The 23,645-nt window shown below is 63.6% G+C and overlaps 1 protein-coding gene across 1 annotated transcript in view; it reads right to left on the bottom strand.

Annotated features, from left to right (window-relative positions):
* Window positions 1-10,539: 10,539 nt before the first annotated feature.
* The window catches only part of MAP2K3 (mitogen-activated protein kinase kinase 3), a 26,625-nt gene continuing 13,519 nt past the window's right edge, over window positions 10,540-23,645 (bottom strand). The window contains 12 exon segments of the mRNA XM_079796955.1: window positions 10,540-11,373; window positions 11,802-11,847; window positions 12,654-12,793; window positions 15,913-15,990; window positions 16,394-16,521; window positions 17,771-17,822; window positions 19,021-19,137; window positions 20,368-20,487; window positions 20,628-20,741; window positions 21,692-21,717; window positions 21,720-21,739; window positions 22,056-22,122. Of these exon segments, the coding sequence (XP_079653081.1) occupies window positions 11,290-11,373; window positions 11,802-11,847; window positions 12,654-12,793; window positions 15,913-15,990; window positions 16,394-16,521; window positions 17,771-17,822; window positions 19,021-19,137; window positions 20,368-20,487; window positions 20,628-20,741; window positions 21,692-21,717; window positions 21,720-21,739; window positions 22,056-22,122 (992 nt within the window). The 3' untranslated portion in view covers window positions 10,540-11,289.

Here is a 23,645-nt window from a genome sequence, read left to right as displayed (position 1 = left end):
CATGTGACACCCATTAATATTTTAAATTAAAATGCCTAGACCCCTTCCAGGGAAATCTGGCTTTCTGGAAGCTTCCCTGGAAATCCTCCGGAGGCTGATGGTCCCGGGAAGCCCCTGCTCCCCCAGGCCTCTGGCTGTCCGTCCTTCGGAACCACCCCGGCCTTGCTGGCTCCGTGGCCCGGCCCTTCTCCTCCATGTGGGCCTCACTGGGCCTGAGCACCGGAGGAGGCTGGGGTGTGTGGCGAGGGCCTCCCCACTGCAGGCGGCTCCTCCGGGACCGGGACCGGGACGGGACACGGACGCCGCCCGCTGTCCCCCCGGCGCCTGCTTCTCCCGGGCCTGGGGAGCCCGCCCGGCACCCCACCCCACAGCTTCTCCCACGAGGGACCGTCTCTGGAGGGAGGGCTCTGCTCCAGCGTCCGCCCTGCTGTCCCGGTCCCCACCCTCAGCACCGGGGCAGCTCGGAGCCGCCCCGCAGGCCGCCCCGGCTGCTCCCAGCTCCCTTCCCGCAGGCAGGGGGCGGGGGAGGGGGGGCTGCGGGGCCCTCAGGTTCGGCGCCGGGAGGCAACGGGTCCCCGCACTGGGCCGGGCTCGCCCGAGGCCGCCCCGCTGACCGGCAGGGCTGGGGCGGTGCACCCAGGCTCTGGGGAGCTGGGGCGGTGCACCCAGGCTCTGGGGAGCTGGGGCGGTGCACCCAGGCTCTGGGGAGCTGGGGCGGTGCACCCAGGCTCTGGGGAGCTGGGGCGGTGCACCCAGGCTCTGGGGAGCTGGGGCGGTGCACCCAGGCTCTGGGGAGCTGGGGCGGTGCACCCAGGCTCTGGGGAGCTGGGGCTTGCGGGGCGGGGCGGCCCTTGCGGGGCCGGAGCCGGCGCTCAGCCCGCCCCGGCGGAGTTCTCCTCCCGGGTTTCGCCGCCGGCGCGGGGAGAGGGTTCGACAGCGAGTCCCCCCGGGACCGCGAGGCGGGGCGGAGGCGAGAGACCGAGCGCCCCAGTGTGCTCTCCGCGGGCGTCCCGGGAGCCGGAGCCCGCCCGCTGGGGAGCGCGCAGCCCGGCCGCGGGCCCGGGGACGCCCGGGGGGTGGGGCGAGGGTCCGGGCGGCAGCGTCGGCCGCGGGTGGCGCCTCCACCCCAGCGGCGCGGGCGCCGGGCCACAGGGCCCCCCGCTCCGGCCGCCCTCCTCGCGGCGAGTCTGAACCCGCACCCGCCAGCGCTCCGAGCCCTGAGCGCGTCCCTCCTGTCACCCCGTCCGGATCGGGGCGAGCCGTTTCCGGGGCTGCCGAGGGGCTGGGCCGCCCTCGCTCCCAGCCGGGCCGGTGACCGCCGACCCACCGGCGATCCACCCGAACTCCCCGAGGGGGGCGGCCGGAACCCTTGTCCGGGAGCGCGGGGCCGCCCGGCAGGAGGGGCCGCCCGGCAGGAGGGGGCGCCCGGCAGGAGGGGGCGCCCGGCAGGAGGGGGCGCCCGGCAGGAGGGGGCGCCCGGCAGGAGGGGGCGCCCGGCAGGAGCCGCAGCTGAGGCCCCGGGCCCCTCGGTTGCCAGCTCCCTGCCTGGAGCGTGGGTCTCACCCAGCGCAGGGCCCGCACCCAGCGCAGCGGAGACGCGAAGAGGAGCCGAGTGCACGGGCGGCCGTGGGGCCTGTGAGCGCGGAGCCTGGGACCGAACCTCCTAGGAAAACGCCCCTCGGGCGGCTGCTCCCGTGCAGACAGCTCTGCACTCCCACTGCCGGAGCGGCACGCCTGTCCGGTGCGGGGCCCTCTGCTTTCCGGAACGGCTTTGGGCAGAGACTCTGGCAGGGACTACGGAACAGTCTCTCCGCCTCCAGGCACAGTGCTCACCCCTCCCCGACCTGTGGGGCTGCCTGGTCGCCCCCTCCTGGGGGCTCAGAGGGATGGCAAAGGGCTGGGCTCAGAGAGGTTGGAGGCGGTGCAGGGCTAACTGGGGTTGGGGTGCAGGGAGGCTGGGGAGCCTCGCCCAGCTGAGATATTTGGACCGTGTCTCCCTAGGAGGCTGTCCAGGAGCCAGATGGGCGCATGCTGGGCTCTGGTGGCATTGCGAGAAGCGGGTCCATGCTCCCTGCGAGTTCAGAGTTCAGCCCGCGCTGCCCCAGGCAGGAGAGGAAGTGCCCACCCCTCCTCCACAGGTTGCTGGCCCCACCCCCACCCAACCAAGGGTGCGCTGCAGAGCTGAACCCAAAGAACCACTGAAGCAGCACAACCAAAGGGGTCCCGGCGGCGCCAGGCACTGCTGGGAGCAAGCCCACTTTGGGGGGCAGCCCCTGCACAGCACCTCATACCTGGTGATCAAGGTTCACCCTAGAGTCACCGAGTCACCGCACCCACAAAAGGGCCAACGGCAATCAAGTCTCAACTACCACAGGGGGTGCATATAGCCCACAAGAGGCATTCCTGGAGCACGGAGCTCAGGTCCAGAGGTTGTGCATGGACCCAGCAAGACACCACGAACCTGCACCACACCAGCCTGCGTGCCGGGCCTGGGCTGAGCTCACATCAGCCAGCAGGAGGGCCAATCACCCCACGGATGGGACATCAATGATTCTCTCTCATCACGCATGTTTCTGTCTCTCTCCCTCTCCCTTTCTCTCTGAAATTAATAAAAATATTTTTTTAAAAATAGCTGGGATAGCAAAATAGACTTCAAAACAAAGGCCATAAAAGAGACAAAGAAGGTCACTACATAATACTAAAAGGAACCATCCAACAAGAAGATATAACCCTTGTAAGCATATATGCACCCAACATAGAAGTACCTGGATATATAAAAATATATAAAGTACCTGGAAGTACCTGGATATATAAAAATACCTCTTGAAGGACTTTAAGGGAGAGATCAATGGCCATACAGTCATAGTAGGGGACTGTAACACCCCACTGTCATCATTGGATAGATCTCCCCCACCAAAAAAAAAAAAAATCAACAAGGAAATAGAGACCTTAAATGACACACTAGGTCAGATTGATTTAATTGATATTTACAGAACATTTCATCCCAAAGCAGCAGATATACATTTTTTTCAAGTGCATATAGAACATTCTCAAAGATAGAGCACATGTCAGGACATGAAATAACTCTTAACTAATTCAAGATTAAAATCATATCAAGCATCTTCTTGGATAATGATAGATCCTACCTTCCCCCAATTGATGGATGGAATATGATGTAAACTCCACCTGCAGCCGGACATTCCTGAGCACCTTATATGGACTGTACATTGAACCACCAATCAGCACCTGCCTAATACCCTAAGCCCCCAATTCCTAAGTCCCTAGGTGCCTAATCAAGTGCCCTGTATGAAACCACCAATCAGCGTGTGCCGAGTGCCCTAAGCCCCGTCCCCTCCTTTCCTCCCCTCAAAAGGTGCTTACACCCTGGCACGCCCTCTCTCTTTCCCCTCTGGAAGGCGGCTGGCAGGGTCTTCTCTCCAATAAAGCCTCTGTTTCATCTTTCATATTGGTGCCGACCCTGGGTGAGCATGGACTATCCTCAAACCTAACCCCAGCTTCTGACTCCTGCTCTGGCTCTGCTCAGTGGCATGGTTCTGAGTTGATTGGCCTGCTCAGAACACTTCTCAAACCCTGCCGTACCAGGACATGTGGGAATCTTGTCGCTTCCTTCTAACCAGTAGGCTTCAGGGACCTTCCCGACCCCCCAGACCCCTGGTTCTCTTGACCTGGAAGGGCCTCAGAGTTTTCCCGACTACTCGGCTACATGTTCTACATTCTACGAAAGCCCAGGTACCTGGCCAGGAAAACTCTGCTCTACTCCACGGGAAAGGTCTCAGGGTGACGACCTTGCAACCTTCTCCTGTCCTTTTTTCTACAGGTTGGCAGAGGGAAAAGAAGGACGCTTCTTATTCCTTCCCCAACTTCTCGGTGGCCCTTTCCCTCCGGTCAAGGGAACCCCTCAATCCAAACCCTCTCGTAACCTCAAAGAAGCTCTACCTGGCCACAATATAAACTCGACAATGTCTCTCTGTGGCCTGAAAATTCCAATATCCTCCGAGATCTAGATAATTTTGCCACCGGATTGGGAAGCATTCGAGATTCCTATAAACAGGCTTCCCCCCTCCCCCGCCCGCCCTCCCTCTCCCGCTCTTGCCCCTCGCCACTCAACTCATCAGATCCTCCGCACAAAGTCCTCTTTGCCCTCTCAAACCCATTTCTCTGTCTTCTGACTGCTCTTTTGACCCAGCGGATCATTCCTCTCCACGTGTCTCACTCCCACCACCTCCTTACAACCCTGAACCTGTCCCTCCCTGACTAAACACTCTTTCCCAGGTCAACGCTGGAGAGCAGGATGACTCTCCTTTCACCGCCCTTGGCGGGACTCCGGGAGTAGCTTTAACAGTTTAACCTTTTTTTTTCCTCCTTCACACACACTGGCCCCGCCCACTGACCGGCGGGCGGCGGCCCCTGCACCTGCGAGCTTTCCCCCAAATCTCCGCCCCCGTGACTGCCAGATGAAAATGCCCCGGTGGAAGCACCTCCTTCGCCACCTGAGACCCGTGCCATACTCCCTGCCTCTGCCCAGCCGGCGTCCATCCCCTCCAGGGGTTGTTTTGAGTAGCTGGAGGTGACGAGGAGAGAAATTCCCTTGTGACCCCCTGCGCCCCAATGAGACCCAAGAACCCCCAGCGACTCCTTGGACACTTTTCACCGTGTTCTGTTAGGGGGGGTTAAAGGCATGTTCTGTTAGGGAGCTTAAAGGTGCAGCTAGAAATTCCCCCATTCCCCTTTTCAGGCTTATCGGAGACTGAGATCTTTAACTCTTAAAAGAATGTGGCATTTTGAATTTCAAGCGGCTGGAGGCCTGGGAACAGGGTGCTAGGCCTGCTCCCTCCTCCCTCTGCCTTTTCTAAATATTTTAAAATAAATCACTTTCTGATCTTCCTGAGAGCCCAAATCCTGAGAACCTGAGCTCTAAAACAGCCTTTCCATCTAACACTCATTCTCAGGCCCAAAGACTGCCTTCCTCAACAGCTTCTTCTATTCTCGTGTCCATTCTACCCCTGAGGGAGGCAGCAGAAACTGAGGGCATAGTCTATGTCCAGCCTCACAGATTGAGAGGCATCTCAGGTTTCTTTTTCCACTGACCTGACCACCTATACTCCCCGACATACGCCGCAACTTCAGGTCCACAAACCCCTCAAAAGACCTCGTTAACCTGACCTTTAAGGTCTTTAATAATAAAGACAAGAAGACCCAAATCCAAAATTAAGCTAGATCAGGCCAAGGCTGAGGCCCAGTAGGGAGTCTTTCAGCTCCTAGCCACCGCTTTCAAACCCCAAACGGAGTGCCAGTCCTCCAACCGTGGGTAAGTCAGGGGCTAAGCCTACTCCGGCCCATGCTTCAAATGCAGCAAGGAAGGACACTGAGCCAAGTCCTGCTCAAACCCGAGATCCCCGCCTGGGCCCTGCCCAAGGTACGGAAGGAAGGCCACTGGAAATCGGGTTGGATTGGAACCACCTGTCACCCTGTGAGATCCGAGGTAGCACCTTCGATTTGCAGATGAGGAAACGGCCTCAGAGACGTGCTGGGACACTGTCACGGGGGAGAGTCCGGTCCAGGCTTTCGGACTCCCGAGCCGGGGGGCAGCGGGCAGCGGCAGGCAGGGCTCTCATGGAGGCCGGGAGGGTCCTGCTATTATTGTTTTATCAGGTCGCATCTCTCCCCGGTTTCAATCCCTCCAGTGACTCCCTTGTGCGCTGAAGAGAAAGTCTAGACTCTGGACCAGGCGTCCTCAAACCACGGCCCGTGGGCCACATGCGGGTGTTTTTGCCGTTTTGTTTTTTTACTTCAAAATAAGATATGTGCCGTGTGCATAGGAATTTGTTCATGGTTTTTTTTAAACTATAGTCCGGCCCTCCAATGGTCTGAGGGACAGTGAACTGGCCCCCTGTTTAAAAAGTGTGAGGACCCCTGCTCTAGAGGCTTCGCCCCGACCTGCCGCCGGTGTGGCCTGCCCCCCAGTAGCACCAAGCCCCCCACGCTCTGAGCGGCTGTCCACCTGCTCTCTCCTCTCCTCCGCCCGCCCCGTCCTCTGAAGCTGCGGCCTCTCCAGCGGGCCAGGCCCAGGGGGTCCCCGCTGCCGCCCTTTCCTGGACGCCAAGCAGCGCCCATCGGCCAGAGGAGAGGCTGCTGGAGGAGAGTGCGTTCCTCCGCAGCGTGCTGCTCATAAGGAGGAATTACATGTAAATCACTATAATCACATTCAAGGAGTTTAAAATTGAATTGACTTATTTAATCCGGTGTTTCTCCTGAGGGAGCTGCAGTTTAAAGAGTAGGACCTGCCCAGGCCGGTCTCAGTCCCGCAGCAGCTGCGGCTCTAGAATGCGCGGGCCCAGGCCGGCGCCAAACCACCTCCAGGGCCGAGCCTGCGGCGGTCCCCGCCCCGGGCCTGGGCGGCTCTGCAGCGGAGGGCGGAGCTGCCGGAGCCTCCCCCCCCCCCCAGGGGCGTGGCCAGCGGCAGGGGGCGGGCAGGACTCCTGGGGTTCTGGGCGCCCCCGGCTCTGCCTCACTGTCTGGGGCCTCGGGTAGGGCTGGAGCCTGGTTGAGCCTTTGCAACTGCTACAGGCCTGTCACTGCGGAGCCAAACTCAGGGACAGGGCTGGACCCCTCGGAGCGGTTCCCCCAATCCTGCCGCAGCCTGGGGAGCGGGCGGTCTCCCTGGGAGTCCTGCTCGGACCCCCACAGCTGGCTGGTAATATAGGGAAGAGGGAAGATAGCTACGTAGGGTCTGCGGTCGGCCCCTGCCCTGGTTCTGGGCTCCACATTGGGGCCCGAGGGCACCTCCCCTGCGCTGGGCCCTTCGTGCCAGACGGAGCAAGACAGGTTCATCCAGCCCCAGGAGAGCCCCAATCCCAGACGAGGGGGAGCTGGTCAGCAGACAAGAACCTAAAATAACAGGCCGGTCAGAGTGGGAAGCAGCATTTATTGGGATCACTGAGAAGAGCTGTTGGAGGTCTGATTCAGGCTGAATCCGTGACGTTCTGGTGAGGGCAGGGCGGGGTGAGGGCGGGCACTGCCCACGGGAGGAAGGCGTCAGTGGGTGCAGATCACACAGCACAGTGATGCCAAGTCTAAACCATGTTCTCACTTGCAGTTGGGCAGTCATCAGCCCAGTAGTCAGAACTGCTTTCTTATTATCTTTGCAGTTTTTTAAAATAATACACTTTTATTGATTTCAGAGGGCAAGGGAGAGGGAGAGAGATAGAAACATCAATGATGAGAATCATTGGCTGCCTCCTGCTCCCCACACTGGGGATCGAGCCCGCAACCCGGGCATGTGCCCTGACCAGAATCGAACCGTGACCTCCTGGTTCCTAGGTCGATGCTCAGCCCCTGAGCCGCGCCGGCCGGGCTTCTTTGCAGTCCTTTGGGAAACAACGTAAGTTAGGCCCAGCCCTGTGGTTCTGAACCCCTGAGGCCCTCTGCCTGGCAGCTCCGCCCCCTGCACAGGCTGTTAACCTGATTGCTTACCAAGTGAGTGTGACACGCACAGCAAGGCGAGGGAGCCGAGCGAGGGGTGAGCGGGCTCAGGGGCCTCGTGCGGAGGCAGCACCTGAGCAGGACATCTCAGGGGGAGCATCCTGGGCACCGAGGACAGGAGTGCAAAGGCCCTGGGGCAGGCCGGGCTGGCGGAGCCTGAGCCCCGAGGCCGAGGCTCAGGGCGAGTGGAGTGTGGTGGGCGGGGTGGTCGCTGAGGCCCAGCTGGAATGAGCATTTTGGGGGACCCTCAGACTGGTGGGGGGGTAGCCACAGAAGGGCTGCGAGAGGAGAGGCTGAGCTGACTTTTAACCAGGCTGCAGGGCTGCCTTCCTAGGGGCGCCGCTGCTCTGAACCAGGCCTGTGGGGCGCTGACCACGAGGCTCTCCCGGCAGATCCCAGTTCTCCGTCCTGTCAGTCCCGAGCCCCCCCCCCCCCCCCCCCGAGCCCAGGCCTGGGCCAGGCCGCATCCAGCCCCTGCTGTCTGAGGAGGCGGAGAGCCGGGGGCCAGGCGCAGGTCCCGTGCAGCCGTGCCTGTGCCCTCAGTCTCAGACGGGGAGGAGGCCCCGCCACGTGGGCGAGCCAGGGCGGGCAGCCGTGACGAGGTCATTGGTTGTATACACTGTCACGGGCCTGCGGCCTGAGGCCTGGGCAGGTGCCTTGTGAATGTCACATCAGCCTGCACCCTGGCTTCCCGCCTTGTAAGAGCTGCAGGGTCCAGTCAGTACTCACTGAGCCTGTTAACAACCAGCTCTTGAAACTGAGGAGAGGGCCCTGCCCCTCCAGTGCCTTCTCCTCTGGCCAGTGCTTGGCCAGGAGCTACTTGGGAAATGGTCAAGTGCCTTTTAATCCTGTAGAGGGCGTTGCAAACTGTAAGTTACTTTGTAAATTGTTTTGTAAACAGCCTTGAGCTTTGCAAACCACGAAGTTGTTTGAAACGCTCTGTAAACAGCAGTGACCTGCCGGCCCCGGGGCGGAGAGGGCTGTGCCAGGAGTGTCTGTGGGGAGCCAGACCCCCCACCTGTCACCCTGCATCAGCCGAGCTCCCAGTGGGGCCTGTGCACGGAGTGGGGGAGGGGCTGCGACAGGACACAGGCGGCCAGGGCTGAGGTGCAAGGGCAAAGCCCCAGGCAGGGCCCTGGCCCATCCAAAAACTACCCTGGTCCCCACCAGGACCCTGGGAAGGTGGTGGCGGGAGGGGGCGAGGGAGGTAAGAGTTGGCCACGGGGTGTTCAGAGGCCTTGCGGGCAGGGCTCCGGGGACACGGGTCCAGGTTGGTGTCCGGTGTCTCCTGGTGGCGGCCGGAGCGACTGGGACGCACCCTGGGGTCCTGGCTGCCCGGGGTGTGCGGTGGGACTCACTCACTCCTCCTGCTTTGCTGTGTTTTCATTCACTAACAAAGGCTGAGTGAGCACAGTGGCAGTCTGATCTGCTCAGACGAAGCCTGGCTGGACCAGAGGAGAGATAGGCCTGGGGGAAAGGGGTCCCAGGCAGGGGGTACAGTCTGTGTGAGGAGGCTAAAGGGCTAATTCCACTGGAACCCTGATATTTGGGGCTAGTGATCTGAATCCAAGCCAGCAAGCTCAGTGTACATTCCTGATAACCTGTAATTAAGTCCCTCTCTCCTTCCCAGACACTGGTCCTGCAGAACCTGTTACTGTGAACAGTGCACTGCCCCGGAGGGAGGGTTATTAACGCTGGCGCCAGGCCAGACCATCAGATACGGCCTGGAGACCCTCAGCACCCGGGGGCCTTCTTGCAAGGCCCGTGAAAAGGACCGGAAGCATGACCCATGTTTGTGGGACAAGGACCACAGGGAGGTAGAAGGGAGGCCCCTGCGTGTTCCTGCACTCGGATTGGAAGGCTGCTCCCTGAGCCCGCCGGCGTATTAAAGCGTCCCTCCTCCTCTTTGAGGCGTCCGTGGCTCTCACTGGTCCTCTGCAGCACGTGCGAAGACCCCGAGTGCGAGCAGCCTTCATCGTGGAGGGAGGCTGGCAGGGAGGGCGGAGTGCCCTCAGTGCTCAGTGTGTGCCGGGAAGGGTTAGCGGGCAGAGGGCTGTCCCAGACTGGAGGCTCTTTGGCACCAGGCTGTGCTGAGGACGGGCGAGGGGCGGGGATGGGGGCGCTGAGGTAGAGGAGAGAGGACCCCAGAGCAGACGCCCTGAGTTCCCCTGGAGGACAGGGAGGCGCATTCTCAACCCTGAGATGTGGGCGGGATGGTCCTCCTGGCTCGTGACTGGAGGAGGCAGGGGAGGGGGCCCTGCCCAACAAGCCAGAGCTGGGCTGCAGCTGGAGTCCGGGCCCCTCCGCTAACGGGGAGGAGCCCTTGGGTCCCGCCTTGTCCCCACAGGGGTGTGGACAGAGAGAAAGCAGCTAAGGCGGCCACGGGCTCTCCAGGGACCACCCCGCTCGGCCCGACGGCCTGAGCCGCACAGTACACTCCTGCTGCTGAGGAGGGTGAGGCGTGTCCCCCAGACCACACCTCAAGGGTCACAGGCCAAACTGGACCTGGGCAACGAAGCCTTCCTCGAGCTGCCCGCCCCTGAGGACACGGACAGACAGGCCGGTGGCCTCGGGCACGTTACTTCAGTTCTCTGGGCCTGTTTCTCATCAACGGGGACAACAGAGTAGCCCAAGGCAATAACATCCCACCTCCATGAGGGCACAGCCGCCAGTGAGGGCCCCGCTCGGCCCGTCACCTGGGCATCGGGCAGAGCGCTCCCCCACGGCCAGGGCTCAGGCCCACCAGAGGTCAGGCCTGTGCCTGCTGCTCCGCCCAGCACCCAGCACAGGACTGGCCCCTCAGCACAGCCCCGGGGGCCCCGGTGCAGCCCCTCCCCCCAGACCACACTGCCCGGCCCCATCCGAGGGGCAGGGGTCTTTCCCGGGGCCACAGGCACTCCCGAAGCGTGGGCTCGCCACGGTGACAGTCTCACTCCGCCTTCAGACCCACTTTTTTTTTTTTTTAATTAAAACAGCAAACAGGTAACTGCCCCAACCCATCAGGGACAGGACCCAGGACAGGTAGTCCTTTCTTAAAAAAAAAAAAAAAGCATATATGTATATGTGTGTGTAGACACACACACACACACACACACACAGCAAATCCACAGCCTGCCAGGCCAGCCTGCGGAGTGTCTGAGCAGGGGCTGGAGGCCAACCACCTAGACGCACCTGAGCAGAGGTGAGTCTCGGCTGCTGGCCCGGGCGGCTCCACACCATGCAACACCAGCAACAACAACAGCAACAAAACCCCAGCCAAACCCACAAAGCAGAAGGAAAAAGAGGATACATTAAAAAAAAAAAAAAGTGAGCCGACGCCCCTAGTAGATGTGATAGGAGGGCTGGGCCACCGGGTCCCGTGGAGGCCTGCGTGCCCGCCCGGCGAGGGCTCCAGCAGCTGGGTCTCCCTCGGGGGCTCACCCGTCCGCACCGCCACACCACCCAGCACGAAGTCCTGAGTCAAAGTGTGCAAAGTCCATTCAGTCAAGAAGTAGAAAAATATACAACTTGATGGCATCCGGGCAGGGCCAGGCAGCACACAGGTGCCAGCTGCCTTCTCTGTGAGGGCGGCAGCATCTGGGGGCATCCAGGTCCCCCTAAGTCCAGGGTCTCAGGGACTGAAGACTTGGGGTCCTTGAAGCAGCGAGACTGGTAGGCCCAGGGGAGCCGCGGGGAGCCCCAACAGTCTGGTTCCTGGGCACTTGGGGCGAGGATGCCCACGGCCAGTGGCAGTAGCTTAGGGGTGTGGGCAAGCATCGCCCGCGAGGGCTCTGGGCCGTGGGTCCCCTACGAGTCCTCTCCCAGGATCTCCGTCACAAAGGCAGCGATGTCCGTCTCCTTGGCTTTGTGTAAGGTGAAGAAAGGGTGCTCCTGGGGGGCCGGACAGAGCGTGAGGGGGGCTCCCGCCGCCCGCCCCCCCCCCCCCCCGCCCCGTCTGGGCCGGTGTGCCCGCCGGGCAGACCCCACAGCCTCCTAGGACTCCGGCCAGAAGGCCTCCGTTAGGACAGCAGTCGGCTGCCTCCTGGGCCCTCCATGAGGCATCCACTGGCCACAGCACATTCAACGTGGAATGCCCGCTCCATCGTAGGTAAGTCCTTATTCACCCTTCCAGGCCCACTTCAAATGCCACCTCTTCCAAGAAGCCTTCCCTGATGCCTTCAGATAAAACAGCCCACCTGCCTCCCCACCCCGCCCGCTGTGGCCCTGCCTGTGTGCCCTCTGCAGGGCTCGAGGAGCGGCCTGCCTGTGCGTGGGGACGCAGCCCTCCCCCCAGAGAGCCGCCCAGCGCCCCCACTCACCATCAGCTCCAGGTAGCTCATGCGCTCCGCGGGGTTCTTCCTCAGACTAGGAGAGAGCGGGGCAGGCTGGGGTCAGACACATGCTCCGGGCTTGGGGAGGAAGGAGCGGGCTGTTCTGGGAGCCCCTGAGGAGGGAGGGGCCCAAGGTGCTCTGCCTCTGGGGTTAGCTTTCTCGTCTCTATAGCAACCCAGGAGATTCCCAGGGAACCTCACAGTGAAATGGTACCAAATGCGGCCCTCAGCGCTCAGACCGTGGTCGGGAAGGGCATTCCCATCACAGGTCCCAGGGGAGGGAGCCGAGTGGAAGGCGCCGAGGGACGTGACGGTGGCCCCTGCCTTCAGTCTGTTTATTTTCTGACTGTGTCTCTGCTCATCGCACACACACTGACATGCCATTTTCTCTCTCACTTCTGAACAGCTTGTAATTTCCTTTTTCAAAACTCTTCCATAAGCCAAGAGCACGTCAGAAGAATTCACTCGAACCTCCACGCAGCTTTCCCACGTTTTATCTCCACGTGGGCGACCACGGCCACAGCGCTGCCTGCGCCTCTCCCGTGCCCGTTCCTCACGCACTGCTTCACACGGCTCCTGTGGGCACCTCAGCTCGGAGAGTCCCAAACACCAATAAAGCGCCTTTCTTCCTGCTGTGCCAGCCCCCTAAAGCGCTCTGCTTTCTCTCCGCCTCCCCTGATCTGTCCGTGTCAGGGAGACGGTATGGAAACCCCGAGGACCAACGTCAGACTGCCCTGGGGCCCCGCGCTGCCTGGGGCTGGACGTGAGGTTGCGGGCTCTGTGCTAGGGGAGAAGGTGCCGGGCAGGGCAGCCGCTGTCCAGCCAGGGCGCTGCACTCACCACTGGGCAGTGAAGTCCACAAACTCCGGAGAGAAGCGGTCAGCCGGGAGCTGAGGGGACGGCTCTTCCACCACCTGCTTCAGCTGCTGGAAGGGGGTCCCCCAGGACTCGTAGGGGAACCGCAGGATGGCCATCTCAATCTGCAGGGAGGACGGGGTGCCGTCACACTCTGCATCAGCAGCAGGGCAGGTGGCCGGGGCCGCGAGGCCGGCTGACATGTGACACCGGGTCAAAGGTGAAAGCCAGGTAGACCCAGCAGCAAGGACGGCTCCTGGAGCAGGGCCTGCCCTGGGTGTGACTCTGACCACCCTCAGATGTTCAAACAACCTGAGTTCAGACGATTCCACATACACCCGGGTTCCGGCTAATCTAGAAAAACCCACGGAGCTGCAGCCGAGGCACCTGTCCGAGGCAGCAGCAGGCACAGGATGCGGACAGGCAGCAGCTCGCTGTTCACAGGCCACCGGCCCCCCAGCATCTCCTCACTGCTCCCTAATGTCCCCTAACACCTCCACCTCTGCCCTCGATCTGAGCAGCAGCTGCTCCAGAGGCGGCAGGTGGAAGGAAAGACTCTTACCCTTCTCCCCAAGGCGTGGGGGGGAGGTCGGACCCAGGCCCACATCAGTCGCTGCTTCCCAGCAGCACCGCTCCAGGCTATCAGACGTGGAATCTGAGCCCCGCCTCCTCCATCGTCCCCCACGCCCCCCCCCCCCCTGCAAGGCCCATTCCCAGCCTCCTCCTCCAGAAACCTCCTCTCCCCACCACGGGTTCTCCGAGCCCCGGATGTGTGGCCGCCGCAGGTCTGTCCATCCGCTGGGCGTGGACCTAGGCTCCCTGCACGTGGCATCGGGGCCCGCTCTGCGCCCAGGCCAGCCCCTCGCTCACGCCTCGCCTGCCTTAGCAGGAAGTCACTGTAGAACACACTGGCCGGCTTATGACCAACTCTGCGTTCGGTTTTCCCCGCCGAAGTGAAAACACCAAATCAGGTAAACACAGGCCCCGCCTGAAACAGCACCGATGTCCCAGCGGCGGGCGTGACGCACAGCAGAGACCGCAACTCAAACACACCTCCCGCTGGCAGCCGGCACCGAACAGCTCGCCGACTGCTCTGCTAAGAGCCTTCCCATGAGGCTGACAGCCCCTTTCCAGCCGAGACACACGTACCCCAGAGAGGAGCTGTGCACAGCGCAATGGGCGTTGTGTGTGTGTGTGTGTGTGTGTGTTGCATTAAGGAAAATTGAAGGTGTCACCAGTTCCTCCATTTTGTCTGACAAAATGACTTTGATTCTCAGTCACTGTGAACAGACACAGGTTGTAAAATTACAATCCTACAATGTGGAGGAGGATTATGGCAACTGCAGCATCACTGAAATCTAAGACACCCCAGTGACCCTGACCTCTCTAGCCTCCCCCACCCCTGGCCCCGGCTCCCACCGGGCACCCCTGGCCCTGGCTTCCACCGGGCACACCGGCTCCCACCGGGCACACCTGGCCCCGGCTCCCACCGGGCACACCGGGCCCCGGCTCCCACCGGGCACACCGGGCCCCGGCTCCCACCGGGCACACCGGGCCCCGGCTCCCACCGGGCACACCGGCTCCCACCGGGCACACCGGGCCCCGGCTCCCACCGGGCACACCGGGCCCCGGCTCCCACAGGGCACACCGGGCCCAGGTCCCACCGGGCACACCGGGCCCCGGCTCCCACCGGGCACACCGGGCCCCGGCTCCCACCGGGCACACCGGGCCCCGGCTCCCACTGGGCACACCGGGCCCCGGCTCCCACCGGGCACACCGGGCCCCGGCTCCCACTGGGCACACCGGGCCCCGGCTCCCACCGGGCACACCGGCTCCCACGGGGCACACCGGGCCCCGGCTCCCACCGGGCACACCGGGCCCCGGCTCCCACCGGGCACACCGGGCCCCGGCTCCCACCGGGCACACCGGGCCCGGGCTCCCACCGGGCACACCGGGCCCCGGCTCCCACCGGGCACACCGGGCCCCGGCTCCCACCGGGCACACCGGGCCCCGGCTCCCACCGGGCACACCGGGCCCCGGCTCCCACCGGGCACACCGGGCCCCGGCTCCCACCGGGCACACCGGGCCCGGGCTCCCACCGGGCACACCGGGCCCCGGCTCCCACCGGGCACACCGGGCCCCGGCTCCCACCGGGCACACCGGGCCCCGGCTCCCACCGGGCACACCGGGCCCCGGCTCCCACCGGGCACACCGGGCCCCGGCTCCCACCGGGCACACCGGGCCCCGGCTCCCACCGGGCACACCGGGCCCGGGCTCCCACCGGGCACACCGGGCCCCGGCTCCCACCGGGCACACCGGGCCCCGGCTCCCACCGGGCACACCGGGCCCCGGCTCCCACCGGGCACACCGGGCCCCGGCTCCCAGCAGAGACTTGGCTGCTCTGCTCCTGCCGCCCAGCCACGCCCCAGCCCGCTTACCTCTCCTCCACGCCCGGGCACCTCTCTGACTATGGACTGCACTCTGCCCCCAACACCAGGGACTGAGGGACTGAGGCAGAGAGGGTGCTCCTCCCCGCACTCAGGCCAGCAAGCCACCAGGGCTGACTCCTGCAGGCGAGGCCCCCGAGCACGCGGGTCTCAGCACACGTCACCCCAGCGGCATGCTAGACTTCCTCCCGTGTCCTCAGCTCGTGGCCACAGCGGGCTTCCCAAGAATAATTAACTAACCCGTGGCCCACCCAAGTAGGGGCCAGGGCTCGACTGGATGGTTCTTAAAAACGAGAGTCTCATGGGCCAGCCCCTCACCTGGACCTCAGGTGCAGCCTCCAGCTCAGCCAAGGGCTGGGCACCGCCCCCCCAGCCCGGCCCCACAAGCTCAGGATGGAGAGCCCGCCTGCCCCACCCTGCACACCCATGGACGCGCACCAGGACCCCACGGGCAACACGCTTCTTGCTGTGAAGACGTTTTAGGGCACTTGACAATTTTGCTTTTAAGATTATTTGAGTGGCAGGCGCTCACTTAGTCTGGAATTGGCTGTGATTTCTCACAAGCGACACGAGTCTGGAGACAGTCAACTGGGCACCGCTGTCCAGAGCTTCTATGCAGGCCCCTCACCGCCAGGGAGGGTCAATACCACCGCGGCCACTCCCTTCGTTAGACCGTCACTTGGGGCACGTTTCAGAGTGAAGCCAACACTTTCTCCCGGGGCCTGAACTATCTGACAGCCCCCCAAATGCTCCCCAACCGAACGTGCCCCCCGCAGCCCGCAGGCCCAGCCGGGTACCATGGTGATGCCGAGGCTCCAGACGTCGGACTTCACGTTGTAGCCCTTCTGGTTCAGCTCCGGGTTGATCCTCTCGGGCTGTGAGAAAGACCAGGGAGGCATAAACACCCCTCCACGGGGAGGGGCCGCACAGGGGTGCCTGAGCCCCCGGCCCCAAACTGAGGAGTCAGTCTCCCCCGTCTCCCGGGGACAGATGAGGAAACTGAGGCCAGGGAAGGTCAGGGTCTCGTGGTGGAAGCCTAACCCTTGCCTCAAAGGTGCCCCCGACGGGGGCTGAGAAGAGCACCTTCAGGACCCTGGAGGGGGGGGCCTGCATAGACCCCCCGAGCTACCTCCATGTGGGGTCCATAAAATCTGTCCTCCAAACGGGTGCTTCAGAGCAGGACTGCTAACCGGGGGAGAGGCCCTGGGCGGTGGGGTGGCGGGGCCCCCTCAGCGCCAGAGGACCCTCTGAGGCCCAGGAGGGGGTAGGGCTGCTCACGGCCATGTAGGGCTTGCAGCCGGCGTCCATGGTCTTGGCCACAGAATCCACCAAGTAGCCGCTGATCCCGAAGTCACACATCTTCACGTGGCCCTCCTTGTTGATGAGGACGTTCGAAGGCTTTACATCTGCAGGAACCGAAGGGCCATTCAGCCCAGGGCCCCGGCCGGAGGGCTGCAGGCGCCCCCCTCCCCAGCCGCTTGGGCGGACACTGCAGGACCAGGGAGCGCTGAGGGACCGAGGCTCGGGGAGGCTCTGCCACGCCCGGGCATCAGCCGGGACGACCGTGGAGGACGCGCTCCAGCCACTGGCCCCGAGTGAAAGAAAGCCAGGGCTTCGCCGCCGTCCCCAATGGCGTCCAGTGCCGTCCTCAGCCTGTGGGCGTGAGGATCCTCCTGGCTATGCAGCCACACCCTTCCCAGCACAGCCTCTAGCTCTGGGGTCTTCACAGGCTGGGGGCGGGAGTCACCGCTGAGGGGGAGACCCACGAACCACCCGAGTGTCCCTGCCCAGAGCCGGCAGGTCCACAGGAAGCTCAGGGCAGCTCACACCACGGCGAGTCTGCAGGCGGACACGGAGCCCGCCCCCGTCCGGAGCAGGCCGCACAGCGGGACGTCTTCAGCAAACCCCCTCCCCCATGTGCTGCCTACGGGACTGGGTGGAAGAGAAACGCACAGGGAAGGGACTGGCAGGCTCCGTGCTGACCTGCCAGCAGGGGTGAGCGGGTGGGGAAGGCCAGAGAGGCCAGGGGCTCAGTCTAGTGAACTCTGTAGAAACCAGCCAGCCTGGAAGAAGCCACCAGAGTCCCAGCAGGAGGAGCACAGCACACACAGCCTGGGGAGCTCAGGAACATGAGGCCAAGGGAAAGAGGCTAGACAGAGGCACGGGCGTGGAGGCAATTGATATGAAGTTCAAGAACAAGACAAACCAATCTATGTGTGTGTGTGGCGGGGCGGGGGGGGGGGGGGGGGGCGGTCAGACGAGGAGCATTGGGGGACATGGGGTGCAGGGACCAGCCAGAAAGGGCCAAGGGAACTTTCCAGGATGGGGGCAGGGGCAGACGAAGCCAGTCCCCGCTGACAGCCGGCAACAGCCCGCCTAGTCCTTGCTCGAAGCCCCAGCAAACCTGGGGGCAGGGGGAGGCGGATCACCCAAAGGGCCGGTACTGGCTCTGGGTGGGTCCGAGGAAAATGGCTGGACACGTGCAGCGGCCTCGCTGGGAAGAGCCTCACCACTGACCCAGCAGCACATCCCGCCGCTCCCGCCCTGAGCTCAGCAGGCTCCTCTCAGGAGGGAGAGGCCGCCCTCGCAGGACGGGCTGAGACCACGCCCGGGGGGCGGCCTGGGGCCCTCCCTGGTGGCCCGGTGGGCACTGACCTCTGTGAATGACGGACAGCTTGCTGTGCAGGTGCTCCAGGGCCCTCACCACCTGTGCGCAGGGCAGAGAACAGAGCGGGTGCGGCTTGCGGTGCACCAGCCAGGACAGCGCAGTAACCCCGCCCGCCCGTGCCCCCCCCCGCCCCGTCGCCCTTACTCACACACCCAGCCCCCATCAACCCAGGCTCCTGCCCACATCCCGACCTTTGCCCTAGACACCTGGCATCTTTCGAACAGGCGCCTGCCTCCTGCCTCGGGCCCACACATTCCCAGGAAATGATGTGCTGGAAACCACTGCACAGTCCTGGGCCTGTGACCCCTACGGGGCATGGCCACCCCTGCCAGGCTCTTGGGTGACACCCAGCCTGGGCAGCCTCCCGGCTCCCCCCCCACCCCCGTCCCCCCAAGACCTGGTCCCCTCAGCACCCGGCTGGGTATGTTCTCAATAGTCCCAGATGCAGCCAGAAGGAAACAGCACAGCCAGACCCATTTCCTTGTCTGCTCTGCTGCCAGGATGCTCGAGCCCAGTGCTGCTACCTCCTCGAGCAATGCTCACCCTCAAAAGGTGGGGGCTGGGTAAGAGGGTGAGGGATGAAGCAAGAAGGAAAAGACTCAGAGACAGAGACAACACGTGGTGGCTGCCAGAGGGCGGGGTGGGGGGAGGTAGAGGAGGGTGAAGGACGAATACATGGTGATGAAGGAGACTTGACTTGGGGTGGTGAGCACAACACAATATACAGGTGATGGGCTGCAGAACTGTGTGCCTGAAAGCTGCATAACTTTTAACTGTCACCCTAATACACTCAATACAAATAAATAAGTAAATAAATAAATAATAAGTGGGGGGAGGGCAAACTTTTGGATGCAACCCTTTCTCCCCCTTTCCCCAGCTTAGCGCCCCTCCCTGAGCTGCCTCGGGGCCCTGTCAGCTGAGGAAGCTGTGCATACTAAGTCCTTTTAAAATGGTCCAGGAGCCTGGGCATTGCACACAAGGGCCTAGAGACCCTGGAGCTGCCAGATCTGTGTGTCTCTGGGAGCCCAAGGCTCAGGGTCTCCTCAGCAAAGGCTCTGGCCCAGAGTGGAGGTGCTGGGGCCCTGCGGGCAGTCGCCCAGGTTCAGGGCCACACTGGGGCGCAGCTCAGCCCAAGACACCACCAGGAGACTGGGCTTTGTGCCTGCCGGGCCAGGCCAGGGCCTCTGGCTATGGACCTGGAACTCCCAGCCCCTGCCCCAGCCCTGAAGCCACTTACAGACACAGCAATCTCCCCCAGAATGTCCTCGGGAATCTCCATGCCTTTATCAAGCACCTTCCGGTAGAACTTGTCCAGGGACGTGTCCATGAGCTCCATGCAGATCCACACGTCTCCCTGGGGCAGGAGGGGGGCGTCTAGAGGTCAGCTCAGGCCCAGGGCTGCCCTGAGCCAGGCCTCTGGCTGATACACCTGCCTCTCCCCCAGCTCCTCCCAGCCTGCCTCCCAAAGCTTCCTGACCCGCACCCTTCTCCGCCTTCCTGGCTGCACAACAGCCTCCCCCGTCACCTCTGGGCTCCCCTATCTGATCTCTAAAGAACACGGTGATTTCCAGGAAGAAGTGACTAAAACACCGGGTCCCTCCAACAGCCACTTCTGGAATCTGGCCATGACCCAGCCCCACAAAGCCTCCGGCTTCAGCCCCGGCGGCCCTACCACCGGGGCACCCCAGCTCGGACCCGGACAGACAGGTCCCTCCTCCCCGCGATGCCTGCCTCCCCCGCCTCTGCACTTTTCAGGACAGCCTTCTTGGGAAGACGGGGTGCAGCCCTCCTCGGGGTTCCCACAGGCCCCTGGGCCCCTGCCAGCTCTGACCCAGCACCCGGGGAGGCTCTGAGCGGCACGGGGATGGAGCCTGGCCTGGCACACAATGGGTCTGGACACTCAACAGGCTCAGGGACCCACTCGGTGCTCAGAGAGTGAGGCTGGGCCAGGAGCCCGACCTCCCCTGAACCAGGCGGCAACCGCCACTGCGAACAAGAGCACCCAACCTGGCTCCTGGCTCCGTCCACACCCCATGGCGACGCCCCAGCAGGAGCCCATCCTCCCAGCTCCAAGGCCACACCCTGCTTCACCCAGTCTCTGCCCACCCCCACCCCCACACACCCCCACAGCCGCCCCGCCCGGAGCCCACCCTACAGCCAGGATGCTGCTCAGGCGGGTGGTCACGCCACCTGGTGGCACATGCACTGAACGCCAGGCCCCTGGCCACACCATTGCATCATGACAACTTTGCGAGGTGAGTACAGTTACTGGTCTCATTTCACAGACAAGGAAGCTGAGGGAGGAAGCAAAGAAGACAGGCGTCTGGCTCCGAGGCCTGCGCTCTCCAGAGCCCTGCTCTGCTGTCCCACAGGGAGGCAGGACCCGTGCACTCCTGTGCCCAGCACCCAGCACTCAGGGCCACTCAGCAAGTGTCTGCTGGGGCCCAGAATGACCCAAAGTGGGCTTCATTCAGGCTGGGGGGCTGGGGTAAGCGCGCCATGGCACCCCGCCCTCACTCCTGAGCCAGGCACCCCGCCCTCACTCCTGAGCCAGGCACCCCGCCCTCACTCCTGCAAGGCCCACCTCTCGGAAGAGGGCCCCGTAGAAGGTGACGGTGTAGAAGCAGTCGACTGTGCGCATGTTCACATCCAAGTCCATGAGCAGGCGCTTCTGCTCCTGGGAGTTCACGGTGGCCCGGATCCGCTGCCAGCGAGAGGGCCGTAGGTCAGGGGCCATGCGGCAGGAGGCCAGCCCCCACCATCCTCAGCCCCCACACCTCCTTCAGGCAGCCTCCCAGGTGTCCTGTGGCCCAGTGCTCCCCGGCAGGGCGGGACCCTGCTTACCTTCACAGCCATGATGGTGCCACTCTGGGCGTGCCGCACCTTCTCCACCACGCCATAGGCTCCACGCCCGAGCTCCGAGATGGTCACCAGGTCATCGGCCTCCACCTCAAAGTTCTTGGGGAACAGAAGAGAGAAGGTTGGCGGTCAAAAGCCAGGAGCTGGCCCTGCCTGCTTCAGTGCAGACGGCTGGGGCAGCGGGAAGGGAAGACAGCGGCAGGTCAGACCTGGATCCAAGTCTGCACCAGCCCCTCCTGCAGTGCGGCCGGGACAAGGCCTTCCCTCTGAGCACCCCCCCCCCCCCCCCCCATCTACAGGGCAGGGCAGCACCAATGCCCCAGGACAGTCTGTGAAGTGCCCCCGCGGGCACAGGGGACTCGAGGGAGGCCCCTTCCCTCTTGCTCCCCACCCCACTCAGAAGGGTAGACTGAATTATTCAATTTGCTGAGTGCCTACTATGTGCAAGTCCCTTTTAGGCACTGAAGACACAGAGAGAAAACAAAGCCTTGCCCTCACAGTAAGCGGCGTGGCCGTGGGCCATCTATTCTCTCGAGCTCGCCCTCTTGCGGGAGGCAGACCCAAAAGAAAGAAGCAAGTAGATGAACAGGACATCAGACAGTGACGGGTCAGGCAGGAGAGACAAGCCTGAAAGGAGCTGTCCGCAGGGAGAGGCCTCATAATGAGGTCGCTGCCTGGAGCCCCCTGAGCCAGGACCCGCAGTCCCTGCCCGGCCGTCGGTGCCTGTGGGACTCAGGTTCCAGGCTGCACCCAGGAGTCGGGCAGGGGTCTGCATGCCCCACACAGTCCCCAGGTGATGTGGGGACAGACTCGGAGGGAAGGAAGCTCAGCAGGACCCCAGGAGGCAGGACTGTGCCCTTCCAAAGGGACCGTCAGAGTGAGGCTGGGAGCTGGGCTCTGCTGGAGCCCACACACCTCTCCTGGCCCTACGGGGTCAGCTCGGGCCCTACGGGGTCAGCTCGGGCCCTACGGGGTCAGCTCGGGCCCCACGGGGTCAGCTCGGGCCCCTTTGAGGAAAAGACTGAGCTCAGGCTTCAGCCAGCACCTACCCTGTCTCCAATGGTGATGAAGGTCGGGAGTCCAGGTTCCTAGGGGGCCTTTGGGAGAACACAGACCCCATGAGTCTCTGAGAACCACACCCTTCCCAGCAGAGAAGGCACCAACCCGGGGCCAGAGGCGCGTCCATCCTCAGGAGGCAGCACTCCTCAAGGCCCCTCCTCTCAGGTGCCAGGTGCCCCCTCCTCTAGGCGGGAGATGAGCACAGCCGGGACCCAGATGCCACGAGCCCCAGGCCCCGACCAGGCAGAGGGCTCCGCGGGGCTCCGCCGGGCCCACGACCCCTACTTGCCCCGTCCACTGGGGCCCCTCCAGGAGGACCCCAGGCTGAGCCCGGGGAGACGGAGGCAGACTCACGTGGGGCTGGGCGCGGGTGGCTTGGACACACAGGCTATCCGCAAGTCCTTCTTCCTCTTGGCCTTTCCTGAAAGGGAGAAGCGAGGCGGCTGAGACAGTGTCCGAGGCGACCGAGCCGTGGGAACTGGCCCTCCCCGGCTGCTGACCAGACGGCATCCATCGGGCAGAGCTGTCAGCTCCCAGCTGCGCTGCCCGCCCCTCTGAGCCTCAGTTTCCGCATCTGTCATGTCAGAGGTGGGGGACGTGGAGCAGATGCACGCTGGGGAGTCCCTAGCTGCACCAGTGCCCTTTCCTCCTGCCCCTCAGGTTTGCCTTTGCTGCCCCTCAAAGGGACGCCCCAGAAGCCGTCTCCTTATCGGGGTGCCAGACAGGCCTGAGCCCTGAGGCAACGCCTTTCTCTCTCTCACCCCCGAGAACAGGCCAGGGCTTGGCCTCCTGCGCCCGCCCACAGGGCTGACGTCCATGCCGCTCAGAACAGCTGAGTGTGGCCAGGTCCTGGGCAGGCGGTCATGTGATGCTCGGAGACTCCTCCATGGAGCACTGCCGGGTGGGGGCTGGCACGGCAGAGGGCACTTCCTTAGGCCCCTTCTAAGAAGGCGCAGGAAACAAGGTGGAGGCCTCAGGGAGCCCGCAGGTGAGGAGCGAGGCGGCCTGGGACCACAGCCCTTCTCCCAGGCCCCAGATCGGGGCTACGTTTCCCAGAGAAGGGAAGGGGCTTGCCCAGGTCACTGAGCGCCTGGGTGGCCAAGCTGGGACTGGACCATGACTTCCCGAAACCCCCACCACAGAATCGGTGGCACTACGTGCCTGCTCCCGCACAGCCCTGCACCCGCTCTGCCCCCACCCGCCTGCACAGCCCTGCACAGCCACCTCTGACACTGGCCCGGGGAACTTGGAACCGCCTGGCTCTGCGCCACCCGCCGCAGGTGTGGAGCACCAGGCACCCTCCACCCAAGCCCCTGAGCCAGGTTCCACCTCCGCCACGCCTCACAGGTGGCCTCAGCACCTCCCATGACCCCAGCACGGGCTTCCGTGCTCAGGCCCCACAGCCAGGCCCCGGCCCCCTGAACCCCCTGCCCCCCGGCCCCCCGGCCAGGGATGGGATGGGGCTGTTACTGCTGCTGGAAGACGAGGCAGCCCAGCTGTCCTCAGCGCTTCTGAGTCCAGGACACAGAGCGGCCCTGTGGGGCCGGGCCGGGCCTGTACTGTTGTCCGTGGGCAGACACAGCAGTCTCCACAGAAGCCACCTCAGGGACCCCGATGCCAGGCCCAGAGCATGGGCTCTCTCTGGCCCAAGTTCAGATCCCACCTTGGCTCCGCAGGCCTCTCTGAGCCGCTGGCCCAGCGGCCTCGGGCACACGTTTCCATAAACAGCACTGGCGGCGGCGGCGGCACGGCGCTGCCAGCTGCTCCCCTGGCCCTGGGTGCACAGGCACCTGGCACGACCTCACATCTGAGCTGTCTTCACCCCGCTTCACAGAGCGGCCATGGGGATGAGGGTCGGGCTGAGTGGGTCTCCAGTCACGTGTATGGCCCCCCCGCCCCGAGGGAGGAAGTCTTAGCCCCACTTTATTTGGGGAAACTGAGGCT

This window comes from Cnephaeus nilssonii (genome assembly GCF_951640355.1).
Source record: "Cnephaeus nilssonii genome assembly, chromosome: 19".
In the NCBI taxonomy this organism is placed as follows: domain Eukaryota; kingdom Metazoa; phylum Chordata; class Mammalia; order Chiroptera; family Vespertilionidae; genus Cnephaeus; species Cnephaeus nilssonii.
Note: the sequence above shows the minus strand (reverse complement) of the source record. Positions and strands in the feature narration are given on the sequence as shown.